The 20,224-nt window shown below is 33.5% G+C and overlaps 1 protein-coding gene across 2 annotated transcripts in view; it reads right to left on the minus strand.

The window, feature by feature from the left end:
* The window catches only part of LOC106464164 (regulator of G-protein signaling 7-like), a 69,455-nt gene that overhangs the window by 45,631 nt on the left and 3,600 nt on the right, over positions 1 to 20,224 (minus strand). For both annotated transcript variants that reach the window (XM_022391853.1, XM_022391852.1), the window contains exon 2: positions 1,121 to 1,217. In XM_022391853.1, coding sequence (XP_022247561.1) covers positions 1,121 to 1,217 — 97 coding nt within the window. The remainder of the gene's footprint in view (positions 1 to 1,120; positions 1,218 to 20,224) is intronic.

Raw genomic sequence — 20,224 nt, forward strand, 5'->3', positions numbered from 1 at the left:
CAAGAAACAGAGGACAGATGACAAACAATACAAGGAACAGAGGACAGTTCACAACAATACAAGAAACAGAGGACAGATCACAAACAATACAAGAAACAGAGGACAGATCACAAACAATACAAGAAACAGAGGAAAGATGACAAACAATACAAGAAACAGAGGAAAGATGACAAACAATTCAAGGAACGGAGGAAAGATGACAAACAATACAAGAAACAGAGGACAGATGACAAACAATACAAGGAACAGAGGACAGATGAAACCTTTCTCAAATACAAACCAAAAAAAAAACACTAAATTCTGTGGAAAATGTAACGAATAGTTCGTACACATTGTAAAACTTGACAGTTCTAATACATCAATTAAGACGCTAACTATACTTTGTATTCTTGAATGTTCATGTAGTATGCTGGACTGTGGTTGAAAAATCTATCCTTCAAAGCCGAATGCGGTCTTAAAAGTTAACAAGTATAAATATTTATAATAATTTTTATGTTGTATATAAATAATTATATTATAATTACTCACATCGTTATTAACTGATACAAATAACAAAGTACGATCTGTAAAATTAGCTTTAATGTTTTGATCCTGGTTTAATTGCCTGATCTCTTTGTGTAACGTAAGGTCTTTTATTTATCTACTTATTTTGTGCTTGGCCTGGCCGTTTTATTTAAATATAAATAAACAAATAATTAAAAGAGTTAAAATTATTTTATGCTCCCTTTTCTTTAGATGTTAAACTTTATCACAGATGTTTCGTTATTTATACTACGTGAACGAACAAGTGTAAGCTATGTAAGAAAATCCCTCATTAAAAGTTTAAACATGTCTCAGAAGGATAATACACACATTTTGACGCAGCTAACTTTGTTTGTTTGAAGTTAAGCACAAAGCTACACAATGGGCTATCTGTGCTCTGCCCACCACGGGTATCGAAACCCGGTTGCTAGTGTTGTAAGTCCGCAGACATACCGCTGTGCCACTGGTGGGGGGTCCTAAGTTTGTATTGAGCACTAACAAATATGTACTTTTTAACAACTAACTGTTATACATTTCATTATCTATCTCCTCTTTTACAGAGAAATGTTATTACAGTGAATATAAACAGTTATTATACCTGTGAAAACACTAGGAATCTTGGTCATAAAACTCTTCACAGTTTTTACAGGAACTCCAATCTGCTCATCTTGCATTTTCTCGAGTATACGCTCCATCTGGTGGAAATATAATTAGCATATGTATTTTGTATATTACAAATTGTATTGATGGATATATATATATAATGTTCAATAAATTATTGCAAAGCTCTAAAAAATATATATTTCTCGAGTTTGTTTAAACATTTTATACAAAATATTGTAAATTATAGTTCGTAATTTCTTATAATTCCAGTTCTTATTAAAAGCAGAGGAAACTGTTTATTTCGACATCTTATAATATCCAGTATACCACTACAGATGTATATAGGTGAAATACATTCATTGTTTCACGTTAAGTAATATTGATTAAACTGACAGTTTTTTCAATAATAAAACGAACATTGTGAACGATAGAAATGTCTACAACCTGGAAACACCATCCGATGGGCATTCTAAGCATTTCGGTCGTATAGCGAGTGAAACAAATGACTAAAGTAAATCTGGAAATTTTCTGATTTTTTTACTTTTTACAAATTTATGGTAATTTACCATATTTTTATATTTTCTCTAATTTTTGCTGCTCATGAAAAAAAAATTAACTCATCAATCTAGAAGTTTTAACTTTCGAGTTTATAGATTTATAAAGTGAAACTTGTGTACTTGAGAATGATCGCACCAGTGATCGAAACGTCGTACGTGATAAAAAATAATCTTCCTTACTGTAAAAGCTATAACTTGTCATAGAATCAAAGTTATAAAAACATTATATTGCAAATCTATTGAAAGACAAGTTTTTGAGCGACCTCTACCCATGAGCAGGAGAACTTTACGCTTTTAAAGTTTGTTTTCATGTTAGCCTGTTTTTTACAATATCAACGACAGAAGAATTCAGCCAGGAAATTTTAAAGTGGACATTCTGGACAATCTAAGTGAAACACATAGTTTCACCGCTTACGAACAAGACAGATTAAAACGTCTTAGACCTAATTATTCAGCATCTTAAACAATAGCGAACCTGTAAATTACACATTTGCCATACGCATCTTGGCAGCCGATAACTCCATAAGTTATAACATTTACGTGCATAGACAACAATACAAGATTTGGATGTTATTAGAAAAGGAGGGGTAGATTAAGCCTACTATATTTTCACTAAAGGTATTGGGATTTCCCGGAGTTTCTTATGATATATCAAATGACTTTGGCAGTCTTGGAAAAATCGTGACGTCATCAAGACGAGTTTTTTTCCCTTCTTCCGCTTACTGGTTCAACACTGAACAGTCCATATTATCACGCCCTTCACATTTATGAACAGTAGCGAAGTCGTTTAGAAATTTACTTCAGGTTTTATGTAGGTTGAAAGACACGCTATTCATAATAAATTATTATGTTAATCGTTTTTGTACACACCATATTCCAATTACTTGAAAAACTAAAATAACTGCAAACTGTCTACAATGCATTATAAAATAAATGGCTACCAAAGGCGTATTTATATAAAAATCACAAAATTTATATATTAACGTTTAAAAATGTCTTATCTGTATGTCCGTCTGTCCATCTACGTGGTGGTGTATTTGTATATAAACCACAGACTACATAAAAACGATTGGATGTGAATAATTATACAACCGCTGTTATTTGCTGGGTAATCAATTAATCGTAAAAACTACCTTACACAATGCGCAATGATGTGTTTAGTAATACTGCCCAGGTTTTATTACAATACTTACAGCCATATTTGCTGTAGGCTGGTGAAACAATATTCAATAATAATAATAATAAAGAAGAACAAATAGTCGATCCAATATGAACCACAACCGTGGTTAATGACAAATCAGATTTTTATATACGATTTAATGTCTTAATTTGCTAACATAACATTTAAATAAAATCTTACAACTCACTATATATATTGTAATCGTCGTGTAAGTTCTCTAAATATTCTGTCCTTGATAACGTATCTACCACCCCCTTTCGAAGTTTAAAGTCTAACGTAAATTGATAACATTACTAAGTAGTCAAATAAACTTAAAAACTACCCTACAACGCGCAATGATGCGTTTAGTAATACTGCCCACGTTTTATTACAATAACGGACAATATTAAATAATAAAGAAAAACAAATAGGCGATCTCTATTATGAACCACCACTGTGGTTCTCGATAACAGAAACTTGAATCAAGCATCAGTATAATATTACAAGGAATATATATGTATAGGTGTCGCTTTAGTAACTTTTATCAAAACAAAGAATTCATAAGCTGCAGGAAAATAAACAACTTGGCGATAAAATCGAAATTAATGCGTTATTTCAGCATTAGGGGAAAGACTGATGGTTGTCAGGAAATCACTGTATGTTCGATTTCAATGAGGATAAGAAACTGATCTTATATATATTGCGAACCGTGGTGTCTATCCGATCGTTCGTCTGTCTCCCGTTTGAAAAGCTGCGCACGCAGGCAAAGCTCAACATTAATTTTTGAAATGACGGGAGAACAGGCATGAATAATGTTGATGCCAAATTTTAGTTCGCAAGCAGGATATTTTACACCAAATTGTTAGGAATTAATCACACTATCATTCACATTTCAAAACGTGACGTAACCTAAATAATAAAAATGTAGATTTACCGTATGTTATTGTTGAGCGGCTCTTAGCATGACTGAAATGCACAACAATTACTTTTCGCGGTGGGCGGTATAAGTAGCTCAGAGCTTTGGTTCTGAGTGAAACCAATAGTGCAACACAATTAACCTTTTCAAAGTCGATGAAATAATTTAAATTGATAGATTAACTAAAATTTTTCTGTTACAGGGGGCGGGTACTTTTGCTTGTAATTTATAAAGATTGCTATATGTATGTTTGTCGTTTTGATGAGAGATTCATTTCCACTTATCACTATTCTGCATAGTTTTATATCTGTTTGTTTATTGTTAAAAACAAAGTTTCACAGTGGGTTATCTATACGACCCACTAATAAGATCGATCCTCAAATTTCAGTGTTATAATCTTTCAAGTTTACCGCAGAGCCACCGAAGTGGGAGTGGGATGGAGGCGGAGTAATTTTTATGTTACCCGAGATACATGTTTTTACGTTGTTGATAATTACAACCAAGAACTGGTATCCTTTATATAAACAAATAATAATATGTTAGCTTTCATTTTGGCGTAATTAATGAAAATTCCGTATTTATCATATCATGTACTTTAGAACGCTTAAAATGAATAGAAATGGCCTTATTTATTTATTTACATGCTATGGGAATTTAGTACTAGCTAAAGCACATGCTCCTCCCCTTACAAATGTAGAGGTTCGTAACAGCACGTTTGTCAGTGTTCATATAGGTAGCATCGTGCCGTCCCTAGTTCTAAATCACTGATCATAGAAGAAGCAACTGGCAGGCAGCAACCACCTTTAATTAATATTAGCAAAGCAAAAATTATGTGAAAATTATCTTAATTCCAAACGACAGGTACATAATTTAATACAATTTTATTACTATTAATTCTACTGCTGTTATACACTTTACGAGTTTGACACAGGCTCTCCTCCCTTCAATAATATTCACAAGGTTCTTCTAGCAATAATATCCAATTCAATTTGATTTAAGAAGTACCTGTCCTTTACACATATTTTCGCACTGGTTTCACTTCCATTATTTTTCCATTAGTCTTCCAGTTGACCAGTGTGGCCTCTGATCCATCTTTTCCTATTTCCTCAATCTACATGCTATTTCACTGACGACATTACCAGAAATCTTTCCAGCTATACGGTCCTCCTTCTTGTTGAAAGATATGCCACTGTGGCCTGGAATATAAGTCGTTATAAGATGAGCCTTGAAGTCTCTCAGAGGTTTTTGCCCCTATTCTTTGGACAAAACTTGTCCCCAGTCTTCTGATGAGGTTCATGGAACTTGTCAGGAGTATGGTTCTGTCATGATCTTCAGTGTTGATGGTAAACAAAAAAAGTACATCCGTGTATGCTTCTCATTCTGCTCTGAATGAAATGCATCACCCAGTTTTGGCCGCTGACCATTCAAACACGTATTTCCTGACTGACTCATCTGTTGCTATGATCAGTATCGGTCTTAGCGTTTATATGAATTCCATGATTTCGGTTGTCCTAACCTTTCCCTCCACATACTGCTCCCAATATTAATTTTCAATGGCCATATCTCCTCTGCATCTTTACCCCCTCCCCATTGAACCATGAATTGACCTATTTCAATCTGCATTACTGTTTTTCTGATCTTTCTCTCAACTGCTGATATATAGAATGAGATATTGTAATGATTGTTCTGAGTAACGCTTGGTCGACTAAGAATCCTTTGTCTTGTAGAAATTCTGGTCAATCCACATCAAAATTGCAGGGTGTTACATAGTGTTGGTTTGTTGCATTTCTCATGGTTGCATTGTGCTCCCTCTGTGACTTAGTCATTGATGAATTTGTCACTGATGCATACAAGTGGATTCCAATTTCCATTCTGGGAATGACGTTCGTTTACTCGCATCAAATTGACGAGGAAAGGAATGCCGCACTTTTTACGCTGCATCATATTTGAGAAGGATACAACTTTTCATTAATTTACCTCTCAGATAAATAGGCTTAAAATCTACACATTTTACAATTATATAATAAGCAGGCACGCAATATGTATTTAGAGATATGAATGTATTAATTTTATGATACAAAACCTAACTAATGATTGATCACTTCTGTGATTCAGTCAGATGGAGGACCTCGTAAAAGCAGTTACAGAGAATACGAGGAGAAGCCAAGTTTTGAATTAATTACTGTATAATAACATGATAAAGGTTATTGGCAATAGGCAAACAATTTGCTTACAAAAACTAATCATAAAATAACATTACAGTCATTAATATCGTGCTCCACCTTGTGCCTATAGTGAAAAACATTAAACAATTTGTCTGATGGCATTGTGATATATTAATCGTTGGATATGTTTAATGTTTAAGATATATAATATCAGCTTATTAAGTTCTGCCAGACTGAAACCAGGGTTTCTGGTTAGAGAGTACTTAATTCAAACAATTCCATATAGGAGAATTGAACTTCCGTTAACAGCTCGTGATATATGAACCATACTATACGAGTCTGTGTAAACGTTGAACACCGGAAGGAAGTTAATTTTCCAAGTTGCCTACACTACTGTTGTAATAGAGTTGTCTGACGTACCATTTACACGTAAAGTACGAAGATGATAATCAAAGACCCATTTTCAACGAAATATTTGCGATTATTCACCACAATAAAAAAAATAATAATAACAATAATGCTCAAGTAATAATTTCAAATATATTAAAAATCTATATTGCATATTCTTAGGAAATGAAATGCGCTTCATCCAGAATCCAAAACCAACATCATTCATGTACAGGATGTTGTACATGTCAAACTTCGATAATCCTCAACCCCTTAGGTTACTGATTTGTTTCTTTAACACCGTTCACTATGGGGCCTACATATTACATCATATTGAGTAATTTTATGTCCCCCCTCCCCCGTTACGTACCCAGTGTAGAGAACTGGTCAACAAATGTAAAAAAAATATATAAAAATGGATGAAATCAGTTATTTTGTATCTAAAATACGTAAGAAACTTCAGCAGTGATTGGTAATTAATTATAATATTGATGGTATTTTTGTTTTGTGTGATTATCCTGTAATCAGTTAAGTCATGGAACTACGAGTAATTTGGTGCATAAATAGTTTAGAAAAAATGTTTCAAAAGTTGATGGAGTTCATCGATAACTCGATTTAGACAACGCCCAGTAGGTTGTCTGTTCGTGCACAAAATAGCGGAAATAATTTGCAAAGGAGTGACTTATTAGAATTTTAAGTGTATGTTTATTTACGATTCAAAGAATTAGAAAATCCCCTTCTGCTTGGAACGATTCTTCTATCCAGTTGTTTCAGACTCTGTTTAAACTATGTAACAGTCTTCTACTTGTGATACTTCTTTATTGTTAAGTACAATCGGTGGTTTATCGAAGCAGGGATCGAACTCAAATATTTAGCGTTATAATCCCTCAAGATTACTTTTGGGGTACCGAAAGGATGGTGGTAAGTTGTGACATTTCTACGTGTTTAGTTCACCCCGAAAGCGACCAATCAATTCTTCATGTTTCGTCATGAAAATAAACGCTTTGAAACAGTGGCTGAATAGTCGAACTATCAATTCGCTGAAACAAGCCTGTTAACGTGGCGATCGTCCTCAGATCGATAGCAGTCGTTATTGATTATTTAGGTTCAGTAACACAGCTTCAGTGAAAGTACTAACAACTTCCTTCAATAACCGAGAAAATGATCCTGTTTTACCTTATAGAAGAATATTAGCCCTCAAAGCAAAACGAGATTTTAACGATAAATGCCAATAAAGAAACGTGTGTTAAACTGGTACCATTTAGTTCAGTTCATTTTTTTTTTCACTAAACAGGGTTGGTTTCTTATTAATTTCGCGCAAAGCTACACGAGGGCTATCTGCGTTAGCCGTCCCTAATTTAGCAGTGTAAGACTAGAGGGAAGGCAGCTAGTCATTACCACCCACCGCCAACTCTTGAGCTACTCTTTTACCAACGGATTGACCGTGATATTATAAAGTCCCCAAGGCTGAAAGAGCGAGCATGTTTGGTGCGACGGGGATTCGAACCCGCAGATTGCGAGTCGAGCGTCCTAACCACCTGGTCATGCCAAGCCCACTAAACAGAGAGACATTCACATAGTTGAAGATCAAATATCTCACCGTCGAACAGTTATAGTTCATATTGGGGAAGTATACAAACTAACATGCAATTACAATCAAAATACTAGGGCGCGGATTGGCCATGTGGCAAAGCTCTAGATTTCGGAGATGGCGAGCCCGGTTCAAATCCGTGCAACACCACAAAATCCCCCCTCCCTCTTTAAACTGTGTGTGCGTTATAAGAGAGACAGTCTTTCTCTTAGCAAGGATGGAGGGCGGTAGAGTGCTGCTGCTTACTAGCTGCCTTCCCTCTGATCAAAAGTTCAAAATTAGAGACAGCAGAAGATGGCATTAGCAGCTTTGCCATAAATGAGAAATACAAATCTTGTTAGATTACAGCCAAAAAATCCACACCAATGGAGTTGAAGGTGTGGGAAACCAGGCAATATTTCTTAACTTAGTTCACGTATAGGTACCATACACCCCCTTCATCGTTCAGCTAGCTTCTTCATATTACTTCAGCAAAGTCCAGATGTGATATTACGAATACAGATGCGTACAGAAGTTTTATGAAATCAATTACCTGGCTCGTGTAGAGGATCAAGGAGATTCAAGTCAAGATTGTGTGAGACGGGGAAGGACTGCTATTCTTAACGTTTCAAGTGTAATTATTACATGACGAGTAATTTGGAGCTTGTTACTGTCATGCTAACAGTAGACGGATATTGATTTAATGATAGGGTCACTCGTCAGCTGCAGTTCACTCACATCTAGCATACGAAAAAATTATGTTTTTCTTCTTTTGCTAAAACTATTCATACAAAGTATAATAGTAAAAATAACTGAGAGACCGTTACACAAACATTTAATGGAGGTTGTTTATCTTAAAGAAATTCAAGTCTATACGTATAAGAATTAGAAAGCAATCATGTAAAGGTCAGGCAATTCAAGACAATCACACGTACGTTCAGTAGATAAAACTCATCCACAGGTCGAGTAACTCAAGAGACAACCATACGTATGTCAGTAGAAAGCACTCGTCTATGGTTGAATAATTCAAGAGATAAACATACGTACGGTCAGTAGAAAGTACTCGTCTATAGGTTGAGAAACTCAAGAGACAAACATGCGTACGTTCAATAGAGTGCACTCGTTTTAGGTCAAGTAACTCAAGAGATAAACATACGTACGGTCAATAGAGTGCACTCGTCTATAGGTTGAGTAACTCAAGAGACAAACATGCGTACGGTCAGTAGAGTGCACTCGTCTATAGGTCAAGTAACTCAAGAGACAAACATACGTACGTCAGTAGAAAGTACTCGTCTATAGGTTGAGTAATTCAAGAGACAACCATGCGTACGTCTATAGGTCAAGTAACTCAAAAGACAAACATACGTACGTCAGTAGAAAGTACTCGTCTATAGGTTGAGTAATTCAAGAGACAACCATGCGTACGTCAGTAGAAAGTACTCGTCTACGGGTGAATAACTCAAGAGACAAACATACGTATGATCAGTAGAGAGTACTCGTCTACGGGTGAATAACTCAAGAGACAAACATACGTACGATCAGTAGAGAGTACTCGTCTATAGGTTGAGTAACTCAAGAGACAAACATACGTACGATCAGTAGAGTGCACTCGTCTATAGGTCAAGTAACTCAAGAGACAAACATACGTACGGTCAGTAGAGTGCACTCGTCTATAGGTTGAGTAATTCAAGAGACAAACATACGTACGATCAGTAGAGAGTACTCGTCTATAGGTTGAGTAACTCAAGGAAGAACCATACGTACTTTCAGCAGCGAACACTCGTCTTTTAACAAAAACAAACAGTATGTAAAATTGAAACAGTCACAGACTTTAAACTTTGCACAGACATTCCTTCAGTTGTTGCAACCTTTGTCCTATCTCATTAACTACTGAAACAAAGAATTGTTCTGGTTGAAAAAATATCCAATTTCATTAAAAAACTAAATATTCAAAATTGAAAATAAAACTGAAAACCGTTTATATCTTATTTTATTATTTAAAAGCACTTCGGCTGTTTGTAAATTTTGGCATACACACTAATAGATAGATAGAAAAATAAATAACGGTATTATATAAGCGAATGTTATCTTAGAGGAGCACCACTCAGTATTTTCTTTTTTTTTATAGCTTAATTGTGATGTGTATGAAATGTATAGCGGGTTAAGTTTCATTTAAAACCGTGTAGTGCTTACTAGATGGTAAATTAGTGTTAGCTTGTTTTATTTATTTTTCAAGCACTTTATGTTCGTGTGATCTTATACCAAGATCTTAACATAACTGTTATTGTATTTATACTAGAAATTTTCGTGTACAATAGTCGTTTGATAAAGCCAAGCGAAAGAACAATGTTAGTATGGCTATAGCTAGTTTTACACCATGTGAAAAGTTAGAAAATTAATATAAAAATGTTGTGAAAGGGGTGATTTTAAGCTGAGTAGCGAAAGAAGAGAGGCAAAGCGAGGATGACATAAATGCCAAAAGTTTGTTTTATCTTCAGATATACTATGCTATAATCAATTTACAACTTGTCTTTTGCATGGTTATTAGAAAAAAACGAGTTGTGTCTTACGTTAGTTTAATAAAAAAATAACGTGAAAATTATGTTTAAATGTAAGGCCTGTATAAAATAACTCATTTTGTTAACATCTGCCACCGGTGATTGTGCCAAATATCAGCTACCTTCTACTGAATATACAGTAGGGTGTGTAGTTAGAAAATACGAAACGTACTGAGTTCTCTACACAATTTCAAGTGGAGAACATCTTCGAGATCACTTAATACATTTCTTCTTTGTGTGTGTGTATTTTCCAGTTGACTGGACTGGAAAACGTTCTAGGAGAGCTTTGGTTCATGGCCAAACAAGTACTCTAGGTTATGTTGCAACATTTACTGCATATAACAGAATGCGAAGTGGAAGTTTAAACAGATGACGCAGATTTGCACAGCATTAAAACAGTAAGTTACCTTCCAAAGATGTTGCCCTCCAGTGGCTCAGCGGTAAGTGTAGCTTTGTGCTTAAAGACAGATAAACAAAAACAAACATGTTTGATACATCTCACTAGAACACTTTTTACTATATTGATGTCAGGCACAGCAATCGTACAGCAAGTTATTCTTCAAACATGTTCCTAGAACACTTTTTACTATATTGATGTCAGGCACAGCAAGTTATTCTTCAAAGATGTTTGGTACATCTTCCAAGAACATTTTACTTTATTAATGTCTGACACAGCATTCATAGAAAGATGTTTGATCAGTGTACTCTGTATGGAGTGAAATGGTTTCATATAGTCATATACTGATGATAATTTGATGATTTTTCCCATTCAATGAAATGGTCTTCAAAATCTCAAGCAAATGAACAATGAAATTCTTAGATTTATCAGATATTTTGTAGATTTTGATATTTATGAACTTATAAGTTTTTGTTCTAAAGTACTGTCCTTGAAAAAGTTACCTGTCATCCCCTCATTACCTTACCCAACATTGCATAATATATGTATAACATTTGAAAGTTATTAAACTTGGCTTTTTAATAATGTTTGGTGAAATAAAAGTTTTATATTTCTAATCGAAATATCAGGATTTTCTGTACATTTTTTTATCATCTAATTTCAAAGTTTCTTATGACAAAGACTGATTAATTTTTGGTGAAACTATAAAATATAAATGAATATAAAAGTTGTTTAGTTTTCTATATTGAACGAATGATAAATAATAATGAAACTTGCACACTATATCTCGTCTAAAAAAATGCAACTTTTTGGAATAAGCTACAGCACTATAAATATCTGTTCTGTAGCTTTACTCATATTATTTTTACAATAAGGTAAAATATGATGATTCTATGTGAAGCTGATTTCATTGAATAAAATGTTCAAGTGCTGAGAAAATCAATATCTCAATGAGTCGAAAATAAAACTTGGAAGTATCATCTTTAAATAATTTTACTTTGTACTTAACGTAATCTACCAGCGATCCGAACTATAAAATTTTCTGTTAGTACTGAATGTAAAAGTATATACAGGAAACTGGGTTGGGCTTGGCTTCATGGTTAGTTTGTCGGGCTGCTTAATGGATGGTCCGAGGTTTGAGTCTCGATATATCCCACAGAACATGCACTGCACTTTCAGTTATAGGGGCATTATAATCATGACAGTCAATTCTGCTATTCAATAAAATGTAGCAGAGTAGGCAGAGATGCTGATGAATAATGCCTTTCCTCTGGTGAGCACCTCTAATTTAGGGATGATTATGCCTGAACCTTAGGGGGAGGTATCTAACCTGATCGTTTAGCCCATGTGGCACATAAAATGGAGTTCAGTTTGGTTGTTTTTAAGCACAAAGCTACACAATGAGCTAGTTGCACTATGGCTACTGCTGGTATCAGATCCCAATTTCTTAAAGCTATAAGCTGGCAAACTTACCACCACGTCTCCAGGGTCCAATCATGTTGTAAATACCAAAATATTAAAAATCACGTATGATAATTGTTTAGATATAAATGGTATAATTTGTTGCTCTTGTCATGAACTTTCAATGTCTCTACAGTGAGATCTGTAATACTGGTTTTGAAAGATTATATGTTTGTCCATGCTACACATAACACTTACAATTTTAGGGACTAAGAAATAAACTAAAGTTTTGTAGGGAAAAAAGTGATGAATAAATGATGGAGAAAACTTACAGACTCATCACTTAAGATTGGTTTATTTCTTATACACTCTAAGAAAAAAAACTTGTGATTCCAACAAAAACATCTTTTGTTGTTAACAAGGTGATGATTCAGGCAATTATAGGTGCAACTTTAAAACAAATTAAAAGTTCACACTCATGTTATGTGTGAAGAAAGTGTGAATTTATAAACAGAATGTAATGTAAAATGGTGTGTGAAATAAATTTTAAAGATAATTTTTTTCACATAAGAGTAAATATTACTGTTTAATAGTTTTTAGTTCTCTTGTGGATTTGAAATCACCTTTTCCGATACTGGATATTAATTCACACTTTTTTTTAGAATATAAGGATGTGTGTGTGTAATAAGGTGAGATGGATTACTTTACATATTGTAATAGCGACAGGCAGAATAGTTAATGTATTCTATAAAATTATGGCAAGATGTTTTTAATTTTTTGGCATGAAAGCGATTCCTGTCTGAATATTTTGTGTTGGAAAATGGACATAACTATGGAGGCACTTAACGTAATCTACCAGCGATCCGAACTATAAAATTTTCTGTTAGTAGCGATTCCTGTCTGAATATTTTGTGTTGGAAAATGGACATAACTATGGAGGATTGGTTGGTTGAAATTAAGCACAAAGCTACACAATGGGTTATCTGTGCTCTGCCCACCACGAGTATCAAAATCTGGTTTCTAGAGTTGTAAGGCTGCAGACATACCACTATGTCATTAGGGGCAACTATAGAGGAATACATCTATTATATTTCCAACTTTGTATGTTTTGTATATCTGTTAGAGTTAAAAATAAAGAATTGAAGGAAATTATAATCACATTAATATACAACAACAAAGATGATTGTATTAAACCTTCAAAGTAGACATTTTAATTGATGTGATTGATATATAATTGTCTAATGGTTAGCATGCTAGGCTGTGCATCTACGTTTCTTTCCTGTTTCTTTATTGTCGACCTGATATGTTGAGATAGTAAATGAATAGGACTAACTAAAACAAACCTTGAGGAGTTATGAATGGAGGAGAGCCTGTGCCAAGACTGCTAATAAACTCCCCAAACGTAAAATAGCAATTATAAGTGATACCAAAATTACCTTATTTTTATTGGTACCTGGTGTTAAAAAGAAAAATTATTATGATAAAAAATTATATACAATAATTCATAATAATTAAGTGTAAAGTAAAAGTGGTTGGTGTGATCAGTAGGGACAGTGTACTGACAAATGTGTTGGGACAAGACTCCAAATTTTGAGGGAGAAGAACTTGTGCTTCACCTGGTGATAAAGTTCTCTAGTGTGTAATTAAATAATAAACAAGTATCAGGTCACATTAAGCAAATAACGGGTTAGGCTACTATTTTATTTCAGGGTTAAGATATCGAGTATAACTAGGAAAGTATGAAATGGATAATATGCTTATTTAACATTTTAATTTTTTAAGATAAATAAGATGTATTTGACACTAGGAATAAATGGAAGTATCTTAAACATAGAACATTAAATAGTTACATCGAAAATGTGTTCATGGCATTAACCCTAACTTGTTTGTTTTAAATTCAAGTTATTTTTTACTCACTCAATGCCATATCTTTTAAACTATTTATCTGATGGAGGCAACCACTTCATTGGTGTGTAAGATGTACATTGACATTTAAGAAAATTTCTAAAAGAGTCTGAAAGTAGTTGATGGGGCTTAAAAAACAAATGGTCAGGAACTGTTTACGTATGAGTAAATAAACTATATTTTGATTTATTATGCAGAGAAGAATATGACTAAACCAATCAATTCCCCATTTTTATATTACTTTTTTGAAATCAATAGTGTTTGAAGAAAGCAAAAAATGATTTTTCAGGTAAATAGTTTTCTTTTCACACCGAATTCATCAACTTCTTTTATGTAAGAAACTAAGGAAATTGTAACCTTGGCAACCACAGTTTGTTGAAAGCAGCTGTCACCATGGCACCTGGAGACTATCTTTGACAAATTGTCTGAAGGGATATCATTATTCATGTTATATGTATACAGACCAGCCACCATGTATTATGTTAGGCTTAGAAAAACCTCTCACTGAAGACATAAAAAACAAATTATCATTTGGTTGTTGTCTATAAACCCCAGAGGCGAGTGGTATGTAATTTTGTATGTATGTTGATAATATTTATCTAATGTGGTTTATAAAGATAAAACAGTAATCCATGTACTTTGGTAGTCACATAGGCAGAAATACTTACAGGCAGATAATAATAATAATAAAATGTAAAAACAAACAAACTGGTAATAGACAAATAGGTAAATACATAGATGAATGAGCTGAGAGTATACAACAGTCATTCATTGCAATAGACAGGAAGGTAGGTGTATAGATAAATAAAGAAGTACATAAATACAACTAAAATTGAAATATAAATTAAAGTTGGAATTTTTATTATCATAAATATCTGCCAGCACAACTACAAATAGCAATGCATGGATGTATTTGTAATATATAACCAAAAATTTGTAAGAAATTACTTTTCCTAGTAGAGATATTTTGAATAAGTGATATTATAAAGATTATAAACTTGGTTTTTATTTTCTTTTAGATTTTAATCAATTGTTAATTATGCATTGTTAAACAAAGTGTGGAGTTACGCCTAACTTTAATCTCCGATGCTGGCTAATACTTGTGAAATATTGTTGAAGTTGTTGCCAAAAGTATTGTTAACAGTGAAGGTACCAGTTAAAATAAATCATTGGAAAATAATTATAAATTTCCACTAAGCCCATTATTTAGGTGATATCATGTTATTATGATTATTAATTACATTTTTTTACTTTTATTACTAGTCCTTCAAATACTGCAGTAACAAATATATATTAAATGTAATATTTTCATCAAAGTAATTAGAGTTAAATATGTATTAGTTATTATTAATGAAATAAACTATACAAAAGTTATAAATACACACACATACACAAAATAAATTATTTACAATACTGCATTCTCTAACAATAACCAATAACTAAAACTATATGTGTGATCATGGAAAATCCAGAAAATATGAAATCAACAAGTTTAACTTATTGGCTCATTGAGACTCATGTGATAAACTGAGATTTTAGTTCAAAGAGAAAGTGGTAGAGAAAGAAGTACAAATACAAGTACTACCTTTTGCTAAATTATTTTGAAATATTTTGTAGTGAAAAGCAATAACTGATAATCTCTGCTTGACAGTATGTATTGTAGTGCAAAAATGTGTTTTAACATTTTACATTTTCTTAATTATCATTTGCTTTGCTGACCAATGGTTAGTAGAGCTTAAATAAAACTTTATATAATACTGACACAACTGTTATTATTTAGTTGTGATTTCTCCTCTTTACCAAAACATGAATTTTATTGAAGAAAATAATATGTTGAGGCCTAATCTATTCTTTGATTTGCTACTTCCTCTGAAACAGACTAGTTTCACTGAATTCATGGCTCATAAGTGCTGCTTGGAAGAGTGGGGAAAGTAAACAGTTTAGGTGTATTTTAGGATATTAGTGGTGAGTAAAGAACTATACATCAAAATCTAGGAATGATTATTATGCTACATAATTATACAATGAGTTATTTAGAAGTGGTTTTGGGAGGGAAAAAAAGGTATACACAGCTTGTTTCTGCAACTGGTGAGTCATGAAAAGTACTGTCAGTATTACTCAGAAGTAGAACAGAACGATTTCAATTAATAATGCACCATTAACACAAGGTGTAATAAATACTGACATTTAAAAGAAGCACACGAGATATATAATGGCTACTTTAATTCAAGTTAGTCTGAAATGAACAATATGTAGAAAATGTATGTTTAGTTATTACTAAATAATTAATCAATGGTTTGAGCAAAATTAATGAAAGGCATTAGGTACTTAATTAGTATATGCAAAATAAAAGATACAGCTGATTTCAGCCTGTAGAAATGTTTTTACTGCTAGACTCGAAGGTATTACCAAGTTACAAGTTTAAGTGACGTTGTTTACACGTAGTTCATCCCTTAAACATGGGTTTAATAGTTTAAAGGGTTGCATTATATACGTCTGCTTCTGGAAAAGTTTTAATACAATTAATTGAACAAACCGATTTATCACTTTGTATTAAGATTCATCATTTTGACTTAAAAATTATCACCTTACTAATATTTTCACAACAATAATAAATTAAAAGTTATGGTTTTAGGCCTAACATTTTCAGTAACATTTGGCGGATAAAACATATTTGAAACTATTTTTACACGCTTCTGATTTTGAATTCGCAATGGATAAATTAAGAGGAATGTGAAAAAAAAACCTGCAGTCAACGTGATTTTATCATGAATTTTAGTACTAATAGTTGATTAAAATTTTCACTGAAGAGTTAAATCAATGTTAACAAAGAAAATTACCCTTTAACGTTCCGTTAACACTAGATTAGTTCACCATATGTGCACAGTGCGCATGTCACCTTTTACAGAGTGCTGTTCAACATGGTATTATTTATTTGATGTCAGAGTTATAAACTATACACTTTATCCTACACTGAGGACTTAGCGACAGTTCGCGATGGAAGAAAGTAAATACCGGATACGATATACACGAATACTAAAAAAAAAACTGTATATGTGCGTTTTGGAAGTTCTAAAGGTTAGGCAAATGCAATATGCAAACCGTACGATGGATAAAAGTATTTTTATTCCTCTCTTGAACATCACTTTCCATTCTGAGTTATCAGAGTCTGAGTAAGATTGATGTCAGCAATTAACGGAGATATATTAATACAAGTACTTTTGTAACACTTCTGATTTTTTGTTTTGCAAAAGAACTTGTACGTATGACAAATAACTTGCCGCATGTTGTATAGATACGCGTAGTAAGTTAGGAATTATAGTAATACACATATTTTTCAATACGGGGTCGATAGTGGACCGACCTCGTGCATATTCGGTTGAGCAAGATTACTTATTACATTGGTACGCTAACATTTGACTAGTTTAAGCAAAATAAGTAGAAGTTGTGTTTATGAAACACCTATGCCCTTACTTGGTCACTGACCTTTGAACCATGGCCTTCAAAAGTTAATGTGGGTTAGCATGTAGTACTTGTTATACAACTTTGGTCAAAATCCAAGCACCTTATCTTGATATATGTTATCCACAAGATCGAACAACTGGACAATAAAAACCAGAAAAATTATCTTTTAATGTTCCACTAACAGTGAATTAGTTTAATAAAATTAGGTTTTGTGTTTCGCTAATATTGCATTCATTAATGCTATATTTAGTGTTTTGCCAACACTTTATTTTTACAAACATAAGTAGTTATTGATTTTCTTTTATATAATGTATGATTTTGTTGAATCATAGAAAGTGGTTTCAAACTATGTGGCTTCGTTTAGAATAAAAGGTCAGAGTTCAACTGAGACCATCGACTTTCATTCATCAGATTAGTTCCTAAGAAAAGCGTCACTCTTAATAATTTGTTTTGAATTTTTTTCATGAATTTTTCTGAGAAACTTGTAATTCGTGTATAACAGCCAGTATTAGTGAAAGTCTAACATAAGCAAAGACTTAGGTAAACAAACAACAAAAAATGTTTTTGGAAATGCCATCAATTTCTACATTCTAAACGGGGAGGGGGAATTAACTATGTTCGGTTAGAATATTTCAAATCAATATTCGTCAACAGAACAAATATATAGATTGTACAGAATTCTGCAAACAACTCTGAATCAAATGTGAAAATTTGTTCGTGTATAAAAAAGTTACTTCACTATAAAAGTTTAATATATTAACTGAAAACTAAAGTTATACAATGTTGTATTGGATAATTTAATGTTATTTGAAGCTGAAAATAAAGCATATGGTATACGAATCCAACTATCTGAATGAAATATAAAGAACTCGGAAAATGTACGAGAATGTACGATAACTTTTCTATAAATTATAAGAGAAGCGACGCTAAAAATAAACTACATTCAGTAGTCTGCTTTACCTCACACTGTAAATATATTGAAACGTCATTAAGTGGTACGTACTACAAGAAATAAGAGGCCTGTGAGGAACTATAGGGCCAATACTTGCAAGTACAACGAGAAAGAAGTGACTTGTGAGGAACTATAGGGCCACAACATGCAGGAACGAAGCGGCCTACGAGGAATTATAGAGCCAATACTTGCAAGTACAATATGCCAGAACGAAGATGCTCGTGAGGAAATATAAGAACCACAACATGCAAGAGCAAAGTAGCCTGTGTGGAATTACAGAGACACAACATGCAGGAACGAAGCGGTCTGTGAGAAACTATTGAGTCACAACATGCAGGAACGAAGCGGTCTGTGAGAAACTATTGAGTCACAACATGCAGGAACGAAGCGATCTGTGAGAAACTAGAGTCACAACATGCAGGAACGAAGCGGTCTGTGAGGAACTATAGAGTCACAACATGCAGGAACGAAGCGGTCTGTGAGAAACTATAGAGCCATTACTTAAGAAAAAAGACTCAAAGCCAACATGCGTGGAACTAACCACTTTTCTATACTTACGTTCAAACACTACATTCGTAATTACTGAAGTTTAGTTGAATAACAGAATTAATTCTTGCTATTTCATTTCTTAAAAATTCGTGTTCAGGTCTGGGAGTCAGTAAATTTAACTTGCTGGTTTCTTATATTTCCCAATCTATTATATTTTATTATCAAGTTATGTGCGTTGATAGTTTTCTCTAACTTAGAGATACATAGAAATTTTGAAATGCCATGCTTTTTTTAAATGATACAATTTAAGTTTCTTTATCAGAATGACCTTTGTACACCATGTATTACTGATGTTAGTCAACTAGAACAAACATTGAACAGCAAAACGTGCTTAAACCCACATTTAGTCCGTGCACTACTGAGGTTAATCATTTAGAACAAACACTGAATAGAAAAACGTGCTGAAACACACATTTAGTCCGCGTACTACTGAGGTTAACCATCTAGAACAAACATTGAACAGAAAAACGTGCTGAAACCCATATTTAGTATGTGTATTCCTTGAGGTTAATCATCTAAAACAAACACTGAACAGAAAAACGTGCTGAAACCCACATTTAGTCCGTGTACTACTGAGGCTAATAATCTAGAACAAACACTAAACAGAAAAAACGTGCTGAAACCCACATTTAGTCCGTGCACTACTGAGGTTAATCATCTAGAACAAACACTGAACAGAAAAACGTGCTGAAACCCACATTTAGTCCGTGCACTACTGAGGTTAATCTTCTAGAACACTGAACAGAAAAACGTGCTGAAACCCACATTTAGTCCGTGTACTTCTGAGGTTAATAATCTAGAACAAACGCTGAACAGAAAAAACGTGCTGAAACCCACATTTAGTCCGTGCACTACTGAGGTTAATCTTCTAGAACAAACACTGAACAGAAAAACGTGCTGAAACCCACATTTAGTCCGCGTACTACTGAGGTTAATAACCTAGAACAAGACACTGAACAGAAAAACGTGCTGAAACCTACATTTAGTCCGCTTACTACTGAGATTAACCATCTAACACAAACACTAAACAGAAAAAACGTGCTGAAACCCACATTTAGTCCGTGCACTACTGAGGTTAATCATCTAGAACAAACACTGAACAGAAAAACGTGCTGAAA

The sequence above is a fragment of the Limulus polyphemus genome, unplaced genomic scaffold (genome assembly GCF_000517525.1).
Source record: "Limulus polyphemus unplaced genomic scaffold, Limulus_polyphemus-2.1.2 Scaffold1574, whole genome shotgun sequence".
Lineage (NCBI taxonomy): Eukaryota > Metazoa > Arthropoda > Merostomata > Xiphosura > Limulidae > Limulus > Limulus polyphemus.